At 46.6% G+C, this 13,745-nt stretch overlaps 1 protein-coding gene across 1 annotated transcript; it reads right to left on the bottom strand.

Annotated features, from left to right (window-relative positions):
- Positions 1-5,024: 5,024 nt before the first annotated feature.
- On the bottom strand, positions 5,025-5,360 carry si:ch73-256g18.2 (small integral membrane protein 36). Its single transcript, XM_046377782.1, has one exon. It carries the CDS (start codon positions 5,358-5,360, stop codon positions 5,025-5,027), a length of 336 nt encoding a protein of 111 aa, XP_046233738.1.
- Between the last annotated feature and the right edge of the window lie 8,385 nt (positions 5,361-13,745).

Consider the following 13,745-nt stretch of genomic DNA (forward strand, 5'->3'; position numbering starts at 1 on the left):
CATTTGTATTTTATTCAGTAAATTCATTCCTCACTGAAGGTTTTCAGAAGGAAAAAACTCATTTCGGTTCAGTTAAAACCAACAGGCGGTGAGAACGTCTCTGCCCGTCCCTGTGGTTCCTCGTCTCTCCAGCAGGTGTCCTCAGCGTGTCAGTGTCAGGTTGTGCCGCCCTCTGCACACCTGTCACCTGCCCGTCTGCTCAGGCTGAACCGTAAGCCCATTTTAGCTTTGATGCGTGTGGAGACAAAACTCGTCCTCTGTGCTTCCTAATGGACATGTGAAATGACGTCATAAGCACATGAACGCGTCCCCGCGTGTCCACATATTTGACTGTACATCCACTTTAAATCCCGGTGAGGACGTGTCTGCCCTTTTGACTTGTTTTGTCTCATGGTTTCACCCTCTTCGGTGTCCTGCCCAGCTGAACTGCTGTTATGTAACACCGCGTTGTGACGGCGAGCAGATGAGGATGTTCTGCTAATCCCGAGGAGTTTTTAGAGCTGCTTTAAAATCTGCGAGGCAGGTGCAGAAGTTCATGAAAGTACCAGGATGTAGCTGATTTTTGCTCCCCACTGAGGCCTCAACTTTATCCAGAAAATAACATGAAACTTGTTTGAAATATTTAAACGTCATCAGTGCCAACCGAAACTCGCCACACGACCCGAGGAAACACATGGAGAAGATTCATTTCATTGTTTTTATTTATAGATGTGCACATTTTTTGATTACAGAGGAAACATCAAATCTTCCTGCACCTTCCGGTCACACTGTTGTCTCCACTACACAGTAAAAAAACGTGGATGTTTCTCTGATTTTGCGGATCGTGACGTGTTTCAGCGTCACCCGCAGCAGCTCATGTCAGATGAGATCAGGCTGCTTGATTTAAACCATATTTTCGCTCCACACAAATCCAGTCACAGGACATCAGCAGTAAACCGCCGTAAACACGCCTCCGCCACAGCAAATAACACCAAACAACAAGAAGAAACTGTGAAACACAAGTTCTGTGATGAAACCAGGCTGGGTTCAGCCCCTGCAGTAACACAGGATGTGAGTGTAGCTCACAAACAGGAGACGAGTGACGTTAATCAGCATCTGGACCTTCAGTGTGTGAAAACTTACCTTACAGGCTGCAGAAACAGAAACAAATCTGTGTGTTGCACTGATGTCAGTGCGTGCTGCGTGTTGAACTTGTATTTGTCGTAGTTCTCTACATGACTGCATGAGTTTTCCTGCTGCGTCACTCATGTGACTCAAACAGCGTCCATTTAAATCAATTCTGAATGCATTTAGCACGATTCGTGTCTGAAAGCCAAACATCCAGGCGTTAGGGTCACAAAGCTTTAAAACACAGAAAGTTGGACGTGAAAACAAAACACAAGTTTGTCCGAAACAGAAAGTCACCGTGACAACACGTTCACGACGCAGGAGTTCACTTTGTGTGCTGCCTGAGTGGACGGTGAGTGTCAGAGGCAGACGGGTTCAGAGCGGTCGCAATGGGAGACTTTAATTAACACAGGAACCCCATGGGGTCCCTGACGTCCACGAGTCTGGATGGATTACGCCTGACATCACAGACCCGTTTGCTCGTCCAGTGTTGGCTCAGCCCCTCGGCGATGCGGGCTGCGGTCTCAGCTGAGCCGTCGGGTCAGGCCTGAACACAACCGTTGACGACCTGATGCTTACGTAAACCTCCCCACTGACAAAAAGCTGCACAGGGGAAAAACAAATACATAATACAAGATCCTAATACTCTGCAGCGGTCACCATATAATCCACAAACATGGAATATGGAGGGGGTGGATAATTGTGCAATTCATATTATGGATGGGATGCAGCCATTGGTGGGCTGCTCAGCTGGCTGTGGGCTGTTTTTTTATGTAAGAGGATTTGAGGGGCCTCTGTGGCACGAGTCCTCCAAAGACTCGGGCTTGGATCATCTGTCAGACGGTGCCAGAGCCAATGAGCAGAGGGGACGGCCTGACGTGGTAGGCGAGAGTCTTTTTTTGAGGATTTTGTCGTTTCAGGAAGGAACAGAGATTAAGCCAGTTTGTCTTTTTTTTTAGTGCTCGGCACAAATGTGGCGAGTGACATTTGCTGAGAATTGAAGACATTCAGGATCAAAGCAGGAAAATTAATCTGCTCTGTGTGGAGTCGTTCTTTTAAAAAATACTGAAAAATGTGATATTATTGCTTGAAGAGACTCCCTGATGGCTGGCAATTTGATGAACGTGCGTGGATGGAACGGAAACTGCAGTTACAGAGGTGTTCAAGCCAGTTTAAAGGGCCACAGACACAACCTTTGGGTCGCTTGGCCTGGCTGCTGGTCCAGCCCCGAAGATACGGAAACAACGTAAAGTTTAATGGCTCAAATTATGATAAAACACATTTGAGCATTTAAACTGAGTATTTCCGCTCACTTCTCCGGCCTGCCACAGCGAGAACAGCGGGCTGACGTGTTTTCAGTGATGAGGAGAAGCACTGGGTGAAAATATTGGGTTTCAGCGTCACTTTTGGCCCGGACAACATCTCATCGTTACAGACAGGTAGAATCTATGAAACAATGAAAATACTTTGAACATACAACCACTTAACAGCAGCTACGAATCAGAGTAATATACAGGGTACTGATGTGCAGCCTCTCAGGTTTCCTGAGGTGCCTGCTGTGGTCCCAGTCCACTTCATGAAGTGGTGCTGCTGTCCACCGCAGTCCATCAGACCAGACCTCATCGTCCAGCTGGCAGCGCCTCAGCCCCAGTCAGCCAACAGAGGTGGTGATGGGTCAAAGCTGCCGCACTGTGAAGTCTGTGACTGCAGGAGAGAAGCAGGTCCACATGAGTCCAGATGTCTCCAGACGTGATCGGGACTCTGAACTTGTTGAAGTCAGACCTGCTGGACGTCGTTGGGTCCTCTGATGGGACGAGTCCTTTAAAAGAATTCATACAGTTGGCTGCAGGGTGGAGGACGGAGGCAGGAATACGAGGGGCTTCTGGGATTTGTTGCTTTTTTAGCAAGTGTAGCCGAGACCCTGGAAAAACATGAAAAACAGCTTGAGCAACTTTCCACACTTCAGCTTGTCTAATTGTGCTAACTCCTTATTTCTATTTCATCAGATGTGGATGAATCAGGAGGATTTCCCTTCACACAAACACCAGTTTCTCTGTCAGCTTCTTTTAACACCATCCAACAAATCTCTGCTAACTCCGACATCTGCTGCCTGCCACATGTGTAAACCTCAACCCCCCCAGAGGCTACCAAAGGGTTAGTCCTGCAGTCCAGCATACGTCAAAGGGATGAGTGTCGAACATGCATCTGTCCATCCATTCATTATTTCCCTGTCCAGTGAGGGTTTATGTTGCCAGCTTCATCTGCGTGCTGCAGGGTGGGGGTTGGGGGTTCCAGGGGATTGGCAGGCTGGTTCAGAGCTTCATGCAGCAGGACGAGGAGCTTACGGTCTGGGACTCCCTGGAGGATGTTTCACAGAACATCAGCAGCAGCTCAGGGAAGACATCGTCCTCCCGTTGGGCAGTGTGACACTTGAACCTGAAGTTTTCTTGGATTTGACCCTCTGTGGTTTAACTAAGTGTGCACATCCACCCCACAGCAGAAAGCATGCGTCAGTGGGCGGAGCGCCAACATGGTTTAAAACGACTGAATGTATGTTCTGAATGTTTCTTTTTAAAGTGCAAAATGTCATTCAGTGTGGGCAGAACTTCAGCAGCTGCAGCCAAAGCATCAGTGACATTCAGCTTTAAACACGCTCAAGCTGGTCAGCCTGAATTTCTCATCTGGAGTTAATCAAAGGACTCTGAACTTTTAAATGTTTGGTTTGGTGCTGCCGGAAACTAGTTAATCAGGTTCTGATTTGCTGTTAATCTGATTATAGCAGAATGGGACCAATCAGCTGCTCACACTCGGCTGGTGTGACGATGGCCTCGATCCGTGTGGCGTCCTCAGACAAATTTCAGCAATAACTGATTCCCATGCATTTGCTAATGCATCACAGATTACAGTGGGAGCACGCAGAAGGCTGGCACGACACACTGCGTGTGATGGCCCTGACACACAACAAAGTGTCCAAACACACACAGATGTTCACATGCAGGATGATCTAACAGATGTGGTTTATTTCAGAGAAATCATTTTCATTCCCCTGACAGTTTTAAAGCCTCTGGAGCCACATTTACCCTCAGGGGAGTGCTGGGCTTTTGTTGTTGCTTGTTGTTGTTGATGATCATTGTACCACATCTGATGAAACAAAAAAGTACTGCAGCTGGGTCAGTTGGTCTCAGGAAAGGGCCCACGCGGACACAGAGGTCCCTCGCTACCCTAAAGGGACAACACGGGACTGGACGAGACTAAACCCCAAACCAGAGCTCTGCGGTCCCCAGAAGGCACGCGTCCCCACAGCGTCAGTGAGCTGTCAAGTTGGTGATCGCGTTGAAGTTCATTAACTCATTAGCTGATAGACAGAAACTTTTAAAAAAAGTTTTGGGGGTTTGGACTCTCTTAATTTTTATTTCCATTATTTTCTAACACTGTAAAGACTAAACAGTTGATCACTTAATCCAACCAAATAATCAATAATACAAATATTATAATATTATAATATTATAATATTTTTGCTCATTGGTTGTTTGCTGAAAACACATCACGGGAAGTTAACGTACTGATGTTTCTGTTTTATAAAAGGACACTAATATTTTTCTTCTCATTTTGTTCGTGTGTGTCACTTCCTGTGGTTTATACTCTGTGTTAAAGTTTGTGCTGAAAGTGATAGAAAAGATAAATAATGAATGTATGAAAATAGCAATCAATAGTAATCAATGAAACCTTTTACCAACATGACCCTGTTCCAAACTAACCACTGCTGTACACGTTTGTTCTGCTTCACAAACGTTTGGCTCGGCCTTGTTGGCTGCTTACCTCCTGCTGACCTCCTCAGCAGCTCATCAGTGCATCCAGGAGTGTTACAAAAGTAAAACTAAGAGTCCAGGACTGAAAATACTGCACCCTCCTCTTCCTCATACCAGAGTACTCCTCTTCTCCCTCTCTCGCTCCCTCTCTACTCTGTCCCGGCTCAGATCTGGCGTCGGCAGCTCGCCGTGGCCCGCAGTGTTGTTGGGCTCGTAGCGGGACGAGGTGGGCGAGTTCTGCATGACCACCAGACGTATGGGCGACTGACTGGGCGGCGCCGGCGTGTTGTCGGGGGCGTACTCCTTGGTGGGGTCTTTGCCCCGGCAGTCGTACAGGATACAGGAGATGAGGAAGACCAAGAGCAGGATGACATAGCTGGCGACCAGGATGATGAGGTTCAGGGTGACAGGGTCAATCTCCAGGTAAAATTCCATGAAACCCATGGTGCCGCTTCATATCTCGGATCCAGAGAGGGAGGAGATGACGGGAAAATCAGCAAATTCAGAAACTGGTGGGGGGGAAGAGAAGAAGCAGAGGCAGAAAAGAGGCAGACTGTGATGAGGGATGAGGGGTGGACAGCTGGCTAGAAAGAGAGGAGGAGGAGGACGAGGAGGAGGAGGGCCTCAGAGAGATGAACTGAGAGGGATCAGCTCAGAGAGAGAGAGAGAGGCAGCGACAGCAGGCCAGCATGGAGATGGAGCTTTGTGCTTTAAAGGATGTTAATCCTCGCTGCTCCTCCAACCTTGAATTTCAGCAGCCAATGATTAAAGCTGCTCAGTTTTAATAACTTAAGCCACCATTTTGATTTGGCCAACTACACATAAGCTGCAGTGACAAAATTCTGCCCAGCAAAATGGAGGACGGGACAACACACACCTGTCAGCTCGCCACGAGCGTCGCTCTGGGGATTTTGGAAGTCATGTAATATGTATTAAACAACTGCTTTATTATGTCACTCTGAGTGATTATTCCTGCATCTGAAATCAAATTAAATTAAAAGCATATAAGGTCACAGCACAGGCTGTGGCATTTTAAGAGTATTGCTGTTAGCATGTTAGCACGTCCGGGTAACAACAGCGTTTTTTGCCCAGGTTTAAACCTCACAGGCAGAGCTTCAAATCCATCCTCTAACTTCCTCTGAGAATAAAGTTAAATGTTTTGTTCCGATCTGTTGAATATGAATATGTAAGGAGTAACTACAGAGCTCAGTTCGTTCCCTCAGATTACTGTCATGCGCTCAGTTCTTTGTCGTGAGGCAAAGTCTGTTAGAACAAGTAGTTCAGTCAGGAGAACATAGAGGGCAGAATGACGAAGGACACCACAGCTTCAGTAGCTCATAAGGTAACAACCGACAGCATGCTGGGTCCACTGGAGTAAAAATGAGCTGAAACCCTTTGAGTTGTCATGTTCGGGGAAAAGCACATGAATGGACATGTCCGCTCGGAGGGACTATCAAAACAAACGTCTTGAAATATTACAACTTTACTCTTAACTTTACTTTGTGGTTTTCAAACTTTATTGTGTTATCTGGACGGACTCCATTAGGAGGAGTGAAGGAAGGGAGGATTTCTATAATCTGTATTCAGACCACATGTTGAGCCATTTTTCTCAGCACAAGTGGAGGAGGCAGCTCAGGGTTTGACTGACATTCCAACCACTTTGTTCACTTGTTTTGCTTGTTTGCTCTGCTGGTGTTTCTTTGGCATCTTTCAGGCCCCTTGCCCTGAAACGAACACAAACCACCTTCAGTCAAACAAAATTCCTCCCACGTCGTCTCAAAGAGTCTGAAAATAGTGAGACATATGGACCCAAAGTGACTCCTTCACAGAGTTCGTTCAGTCCAACCAACAGTCCAAAGCTCAACAGGATCACAAACACATTGAGAGGATTCAAACCATTCAGAGGAAAAGCAGTTTCCTCTGAATGGTTTGTTTTACCTGAGCACAGTACTTGAGTAAATGCACTTCAGAGTCAAAGCTTCTGACGTCAGTAAATCTGTGTAGAGAAAGTTTGTATCAGATTCATCTTCTTTCTGCTGATGCACGTTGGCTTCCTGCAGGTGGCGCTCTTTTCTTTGTCTTTTCATCCTGGCAGCAGGCTCTTCTTCTTCTGTTTCTTCAAACAGATCTAAGTGCTGCTCCATCACTGATGCAGTGGCAGCAGCAACGGGACCACAGCTCTGAATGTACATCTTGTATACACAGCAGATCATGTGACCCATCATGTGACGCATCACCCCTGCAGCCAGAACAGCACGAGCGGAGTCCTGCTGCCGCTTCCTGTCGTTTGGATTCATCTGTTCTGCGTTATGCATCTGAGCTGCGTCCCGCATGTGAGGCCTGAGCAGTTCAACAAGTTCACAGTGAGAGTCTGGACTCGCACTGAAGACTCACTTCACTGTCTTTGAACCTCTCAACCCTTCTCCTGTCTAAATAAAACACATACAAATGAAATGCGGATATCCAGTCTCTTCAAAAATGTTGTAAAACAACAGAATCAGGAAATACCTTTCAGACCAGGGACACCTAACTACTGTCCTCGACAGCAGATGGTGGGCGTCAGGGCAAAACAAGGCGGGGTAAAAATAACAGAGCAGGAAAAATATAGCAAAGCGGATATTAGACTGTAGATGGAGGACACCCAAACAAGCTGAAATGACCTGCTAATGCTATAAGATCGGTCGAACCCAGCAGACTCCCCCGAGCCGTGAACTGAACAATCCTGAGATGTGCGGTTTAAAAGGGGAAGATCAGGGCGGAGATTCGGGTGAGCTGATGGAGACGTCTTCTCAGTCTCAAAGTTGCTGAGGGAGAAATTGTGAGTCTTCTTGTGTTACAGAATATATATAATAATAATACGCACTCCCAGTCATTTATCTCATACTGTTTCCTGGCAGTGCAGTGGGAGCTTTATGTGAGTATGAATCATTTACACATGAAGCATGTCCACACAGGACCCAGGTTTATATCTCACCTGTTTAACTCCTTAAAAACAAAATTCACAGGTTCTTATGCAGCAGTTGCTAGGCTACCAGTGGAGACTCCAGGAAAGAAATGACACCACCACACAGCTTCACAAAATGTCAAACAGTTGGTTTTGGGGCGTTTTTGTGTTTGATCCTGAGCAAAACATCTGACCCAGACTTGGTGATGAGATGTTCGAGTGCAGTTCCTTCTGAGACATGTGCGTGTGCTGTTGGCGTGACAGTGAACACATCGCCTGCAGGGTGAACAGCTCGGCTCCTGCGGCCCTGCACCATAGCACCGTGTTGTCTGAAGGAAGTGGGGTCTCCTCTGGGCATCGTGAGCAGACCTTCAGGTTTCTTATCGCAGTCGCACTGGAGAACGGCTGCGGGCCACGATGGCAATCAAAATGCGACTGCCATTCTTTTGAAACACAATGTGAACTTCCTGCGTTGAGGCGGCTCCGCTGAGCGCCTCCTGTCTGTCCCAGCACCCACCACAAAACTGGGAGCTACCAGCACACCCTGTTATTCCAGTAAATCCATCAGCACGCCAGCAAACCGAAGAGACACGGGCAAAGAAAAAGTTTGAGTGGAATTTTTGACGAATGAAAGGAAGTGCCTCTCCCTGGTTAATGAGGCGTTTCGGGGCCCTCTGGGGCCTCGGTGCCATTGTTGGCCCTGTTGGTGGGTCTCCTTAAGAGGCTGAAAGCTGCTTCTGTCACAGGATCCTTCCCACCACAGGACAACCACAGCTGATCAGATCACTCACTCCAAAGCAGCTGTCAGTGCAGTGAGACGTGAGAGAAAATGAATAAAAAAATCTAACTATAAAAACATCCATCTGAATGAAGCTGTTGTAAATACAGACTGATTTCCTGGATGCTAATGGGGAGAGAGAATCTAAAAACAATAATCAAAGAAGTCCAGAATCTCTGCCCAATAAACAGACTTCCTCCCAGGAGCGTATGTTGCTTTCCGGCCAAAAGACGGATATGAGGATGTAACCTCCACCGTTAGGGATCGTCTCCAGCCTTCAGGGAACAGCTGAGCTACAGAGCTGCAGCTTTTCATCCCCTTCAACAGGCTGAGAGGAACTTTAAACCAACACAAACACAAACACAAACACTGTCAGACTGCCAGTTATGTGCCGTATGTTGTAGCTGGTCAAAGTTCAGATGAGGTTCAACAATCCTACGAGCACTTCAGAAACACACTGAGCCAATCAGTGTGTTTCCATCCAGTTCTGTTCTGTGTGCATTTTCATTTGTTCAGAAAAACTCAAGATATTGCAGATCCTGAGTTTTCAGCTGACCACCTTTGTGGCGAGCCTGGTGGCCTTATCGCCTCTCATTAGTTCTTATTTCTGAAGGGAGCCGTGAGTCAGCCTGTAAGGTTCCCATCAGATTCCAGTTTTAGCACCGACTCTGCTGCCAGAAACATGAAGGTTTGGATGTGAGTCTGTCGGCTAACGAGCTGCGCTGCCTGCCAGCTGCTCTGACTGACAGCATCGTCGACATGCGGCCTCGTTACCGAGTCACCAACCCGTCAGCAGCCGTCGCGGTTCATCAGCTGACAGCTCATTAAACCTGCTGTCTGCACATACCAGGACTCTCAGCTCACTTGTTGTGTTTGCAGGAGAAACCATCGTAAAAGCTCCAGTTTGAGGAATTCAAAAAGTCAATATTTAATGGATGTTATGCCATAGAGACAAATGAGCGTCCTTGTTTGAAACTGTCCCTCAGTGATTTGTTGTCCACATGTTTCAACAGCTGGTGGGGATGATGATGATCATGTAGGTGTGCAGAAATTGCATTATTTCCACAGTAGATGGTTGGTGGTTTAGAAGAATGGTTTTGAATATCCTTTACAGCACTTACAGGAGTAGCTGAGCGAAGCACAAATCAGCCGAAATTGTTGGGAAACAGCTTAAGTTTTTGAAATCTAAAATCTAGGACGATTGTTTCAGAAATGACTAGACTTTACCAAGCTTTAATCTGCCGCCATCGTCCCTGTGAACCGAGAGGCTGAAGCAGGACCAAATGTACTGTACAGTGTACTGCCTGTCAGTCTGGATGTGCAGCACCATTAAAACTGGAGCTGAAACTGCTGCTTGAATCACTGGGTGTTTCAGTGGACTGCAGGAGACGGCCATGATGACCAGTGTCAAAAAGGAAGTTAATGAGATCCACCTTTGACCGCACAGGATGGTCCCCTGCAGATTTACAGCGATGGCAGACTGATATCATGTTGGCAGCCATCTTGAAACAGAGCTCGAAACATAAACTAATGGCACTCATGTAAAAGTCCCACTTTACAACTTTGTACTGCAGTTGGAGCTTCTCTTCAGCTCGGGCCAACTGTACTGGCCTTGAGGCTCATCTGACAGCAGAACAATCCCACGCCTGCAGGGGAATTATTTCAAAGTTTGGGTAAAGGGTGTGTAGGAACAGAAAACACCTTCCTGTTCTCTGGCTGATCCCTTTGAATCGTGCCGATTCCCTGTCTCTTTGCGTGCCAGGCCCTCTCTGGCTCAGAGTCTGGGGTGTGTTTAAGGGGGGAGGAGGGGTGACACTGCCACTGTGTTGCACCTCTGGTCACTCAGCTGGTTACTGTGTTACAGGAAGGGAAGGGAGGGTCGGGATTTCCCCTCTGAACCCTCCTCACACAGCCTGAGGCGACACAAAGCAGCACAAAGAATCGGTTCAGTCCGCTCTGATACGACTCAGTGAGGGTTCACTCATGCAAACCTCCATGAAACGGGGAAAGATTTCAAGCTGAACGAGTTCTTGGACATGCTTGTAGCTCAGTGGATGGCAGTGTTGGTCAGTCCACCAGTCCAGCACTTCAGTCAAGACTGAAATATTTTAACATCTATGACATGGACAAACGTCAGCCTGCAGGTTTACATTTTATCATGACCATAAATCCTACTAACTTTGGTGACGCTCTTCATTCAGCACCATCAACGGGTCAACTGATCAAAACTTTAACCAAATACCTGCAATGATGAGTGCTAATTAGCAAATATTAGCATGCGATCAAGCTAAACTACGGTTGTTGATATCGCTGTACATGCTAAACATGTTAGCATTATCACTGTTAGCATGATGATGTTAGCTCGTAGCTCAAAGCTTTCCCGTGTCTTCGTGTAGCCTCAGCAAGCAGCGAGACTCAAATCTCCACAAACAGTCTCCACGTTAATTATACTGAGTGCTTTATTGACTCGTCTCTGCACGTACAAGCCACCGTAACGACCAAGTCTGTCAAGCATGAAGTGATCATTTTCCTGTTGTATTTAACCAGCAGTGGCTGATGGTCTGCTGGTTCGGTTCCTGTGAGGTTCGGATGTTTTTTCCACTCCACTGCTTCTATTTTCACCTTCACGGCTCCTTCACAGTCGGACAGGAACTTTACCTCCTCCGAAGTGTCTGCAGGAACGAGGCTGAAGATCCACTGAGGTGATGCAATGCTGCATCCTGTCTCTCTCTCTCTCTGTCTGTCCACTCTCTGTATATGTCTCTCACCCCTTCCCTTCCTCCCACATTCCCAGGATGCTGCACTCCAGTGGAGATAAAGTTAGCACTGCAGAAGTGACAACGCGTTGTAACCGTTAGCCGTCACCACGACCTCCTCCTCCTCCTGACGTAGCCCCCCCCACCCCCCACCACACTTTATTATCTGGTCGTGTATGTGTGGGATGCTAGGCAACATAAACACAACTAAATATAACTGCTGCAACTTTCCAGTCTGTCCTCAACCTGCTCTGAATACAAAATCCTCAGTGAGTAAATTAATAAGAGGTTCAGTCTCTGGTTTTACTCTGGTAAAATGTTTAATAGAACAAACAGGGAATAAATAAGACTTTTTACGGAAAAGAAAATGAGACAGCATCAGATTGACCCTCAGTTTAACAGTTCGACTTTGAACTCTTTAATATGATGAAATACATGACATCTGCATCATAGTGCACTAGTTTGAATACACAAAGTGGCATGCATATCATGTGTGAGCCCAGTATTCCTAACATTACATCCAGAACTCCCTGCAGAAGGTCAGAATATTATTTTCTGACCATGTTTGTGTTTTCTCTCCACGCATTAAGACTAAATGTTTGTCCACGGAGAAACAAATGTTTAAATCTAACATGTTCACTTCTGTGGGGTTTTTACACTGTATTCTGTCTCAGAGAGAGAAACAACGACATAAGAGTACCTTGTTACATGTCTTTTGTAGCTTATTAGCAGCATTTAGTTACAGATTCTGTACATCATAGGGTGAAAACCCACTTTACTGTGTTATGAATTTAAATTCAATCAAAAACTGACATCTCTCATTTACATAAGTACTCTGAGTCTTCGGTGTAGCACATGGGCATCCTGTTTGATTATCTTCTCAATATCAGTGTCAGTGAACAGTGAAGAACCTGAATGACACTCCCACCTTTAAATGATTGGATGTGATTTAGAAAGACACATTCATTATGGACATATGTTTGAAGTTGTAGATTTAACTCTCTGCTCAGATTTCCCTGTCAATATATACATATATATATATACATATATATTTTTTTTCCCCTGTGTGACAAGATGGTGTCATGCTGTACAACCAACAGTCCAAAACCGTGACGATGTAAGACAGAGAAGCTGAAGCTAAATGAATGTCCGGCTTCATAAATTACTTGATGATTAACCAGTTATCAAAACTGTTGTTGAACTCATCACCAAAGTGCTAGAGCTTTGAAAATGTCCCCCTGTCCATTGTCCAGCACTTCCATTATGGAGTATAAAGTCTCCATAATTACTGTCTGACCATCACAGCCTCTCTAAGGCCATCAAAGTGGCTGCAGGGTCCTCATCGCCTCTTTGTGTGGTGCGTTTGTGTTACCTGACGTTCATCATCCGCACCACCAGTGCGATTAAAAAGCTTAACCTTGACTTTCACTCAGGACTGGATTCAGGACTGGATTCAGGACTTTTGCTCTGTGATCAGGCCACGCAGTATCCCTGGCTGGCCATCAGGGCGGTCTGGCTCTCCCTCCGCTTGTCCTTCTTCTTCCTCAGTCGAACCCTCCAGCAGACAGCGCTGGAGCCCAGCAGGCCCAGTCCAGCAGACAGCAGCACCAGTCCAAGCACAGAGATGGTGGACCCATGGGAGTTGAAGGTGTACGCCACTGCTGTAACCACGATGCCAGCGATAAGGACGACCACGCCAAACGGCACAGTGCAGCGGTAGCAGGACATCTCGGCACCACCTGTGGCTGCCGTCAGCTGGACCTCGTTCACATGAGGGATGCGCGTTGCCACGACGACGCTGTGGTCCTTCCTGGACTTGTCCCGGCTCAGCTTCTCAGCAGAGATCGGCGTTGGCATCCTCATGGCGCTCCTGGGGATCCTGGCTCCTCCTTTGTTGTGGAGGTCATCTGGCATGGTGATCTTACCGGCAAGGAAGAGGTGGGCCATCTCGATAGTTACATCAGCCAATCACAGGACAGCTAGCTGAAAATATCAGATTACAGAAACTATTAATCGACTGACCGACATAAATAAGACATTTTCACAGGAAAAATGTAAACTTAATTAGAAGTTTGATTCAGTTCATTCAGATTTTTGTTCTGAAATAATATTACAGTGCAGGACCTTCACTATTCTTTCCCAGCCATTTTGCACATGCAGCCCTGAAAGTCTGATCATGTTGTTATTATAAACAAGGACACCAACAGAAAGTTGGTCAAAGGTTGGCATTAAATGTTTTTAGATACACTGAAGCTCCTTCCCTGTAACCCAGCATGCATAATGAGTGTCTGCTGCTGTGCTTCTGTGTCGCCCAGCTGCTGCTAATTACACTTTAATGTGAAACAGAAAAA

The sequence above is a fragment of the Scatophagus argus genome, chromosome 21 (genome assembly GCF_020382885.2).
Source record: "Scatophagus argus isolate fScaArg1 chromosome 21, fScaArg1.pri, whole genome shotgun sequence".
NCBI lineage: Eukaryota > Metazoa > Chordata > Actinopteri > Scatophagidae > Scatophagus > Scatophagus argus.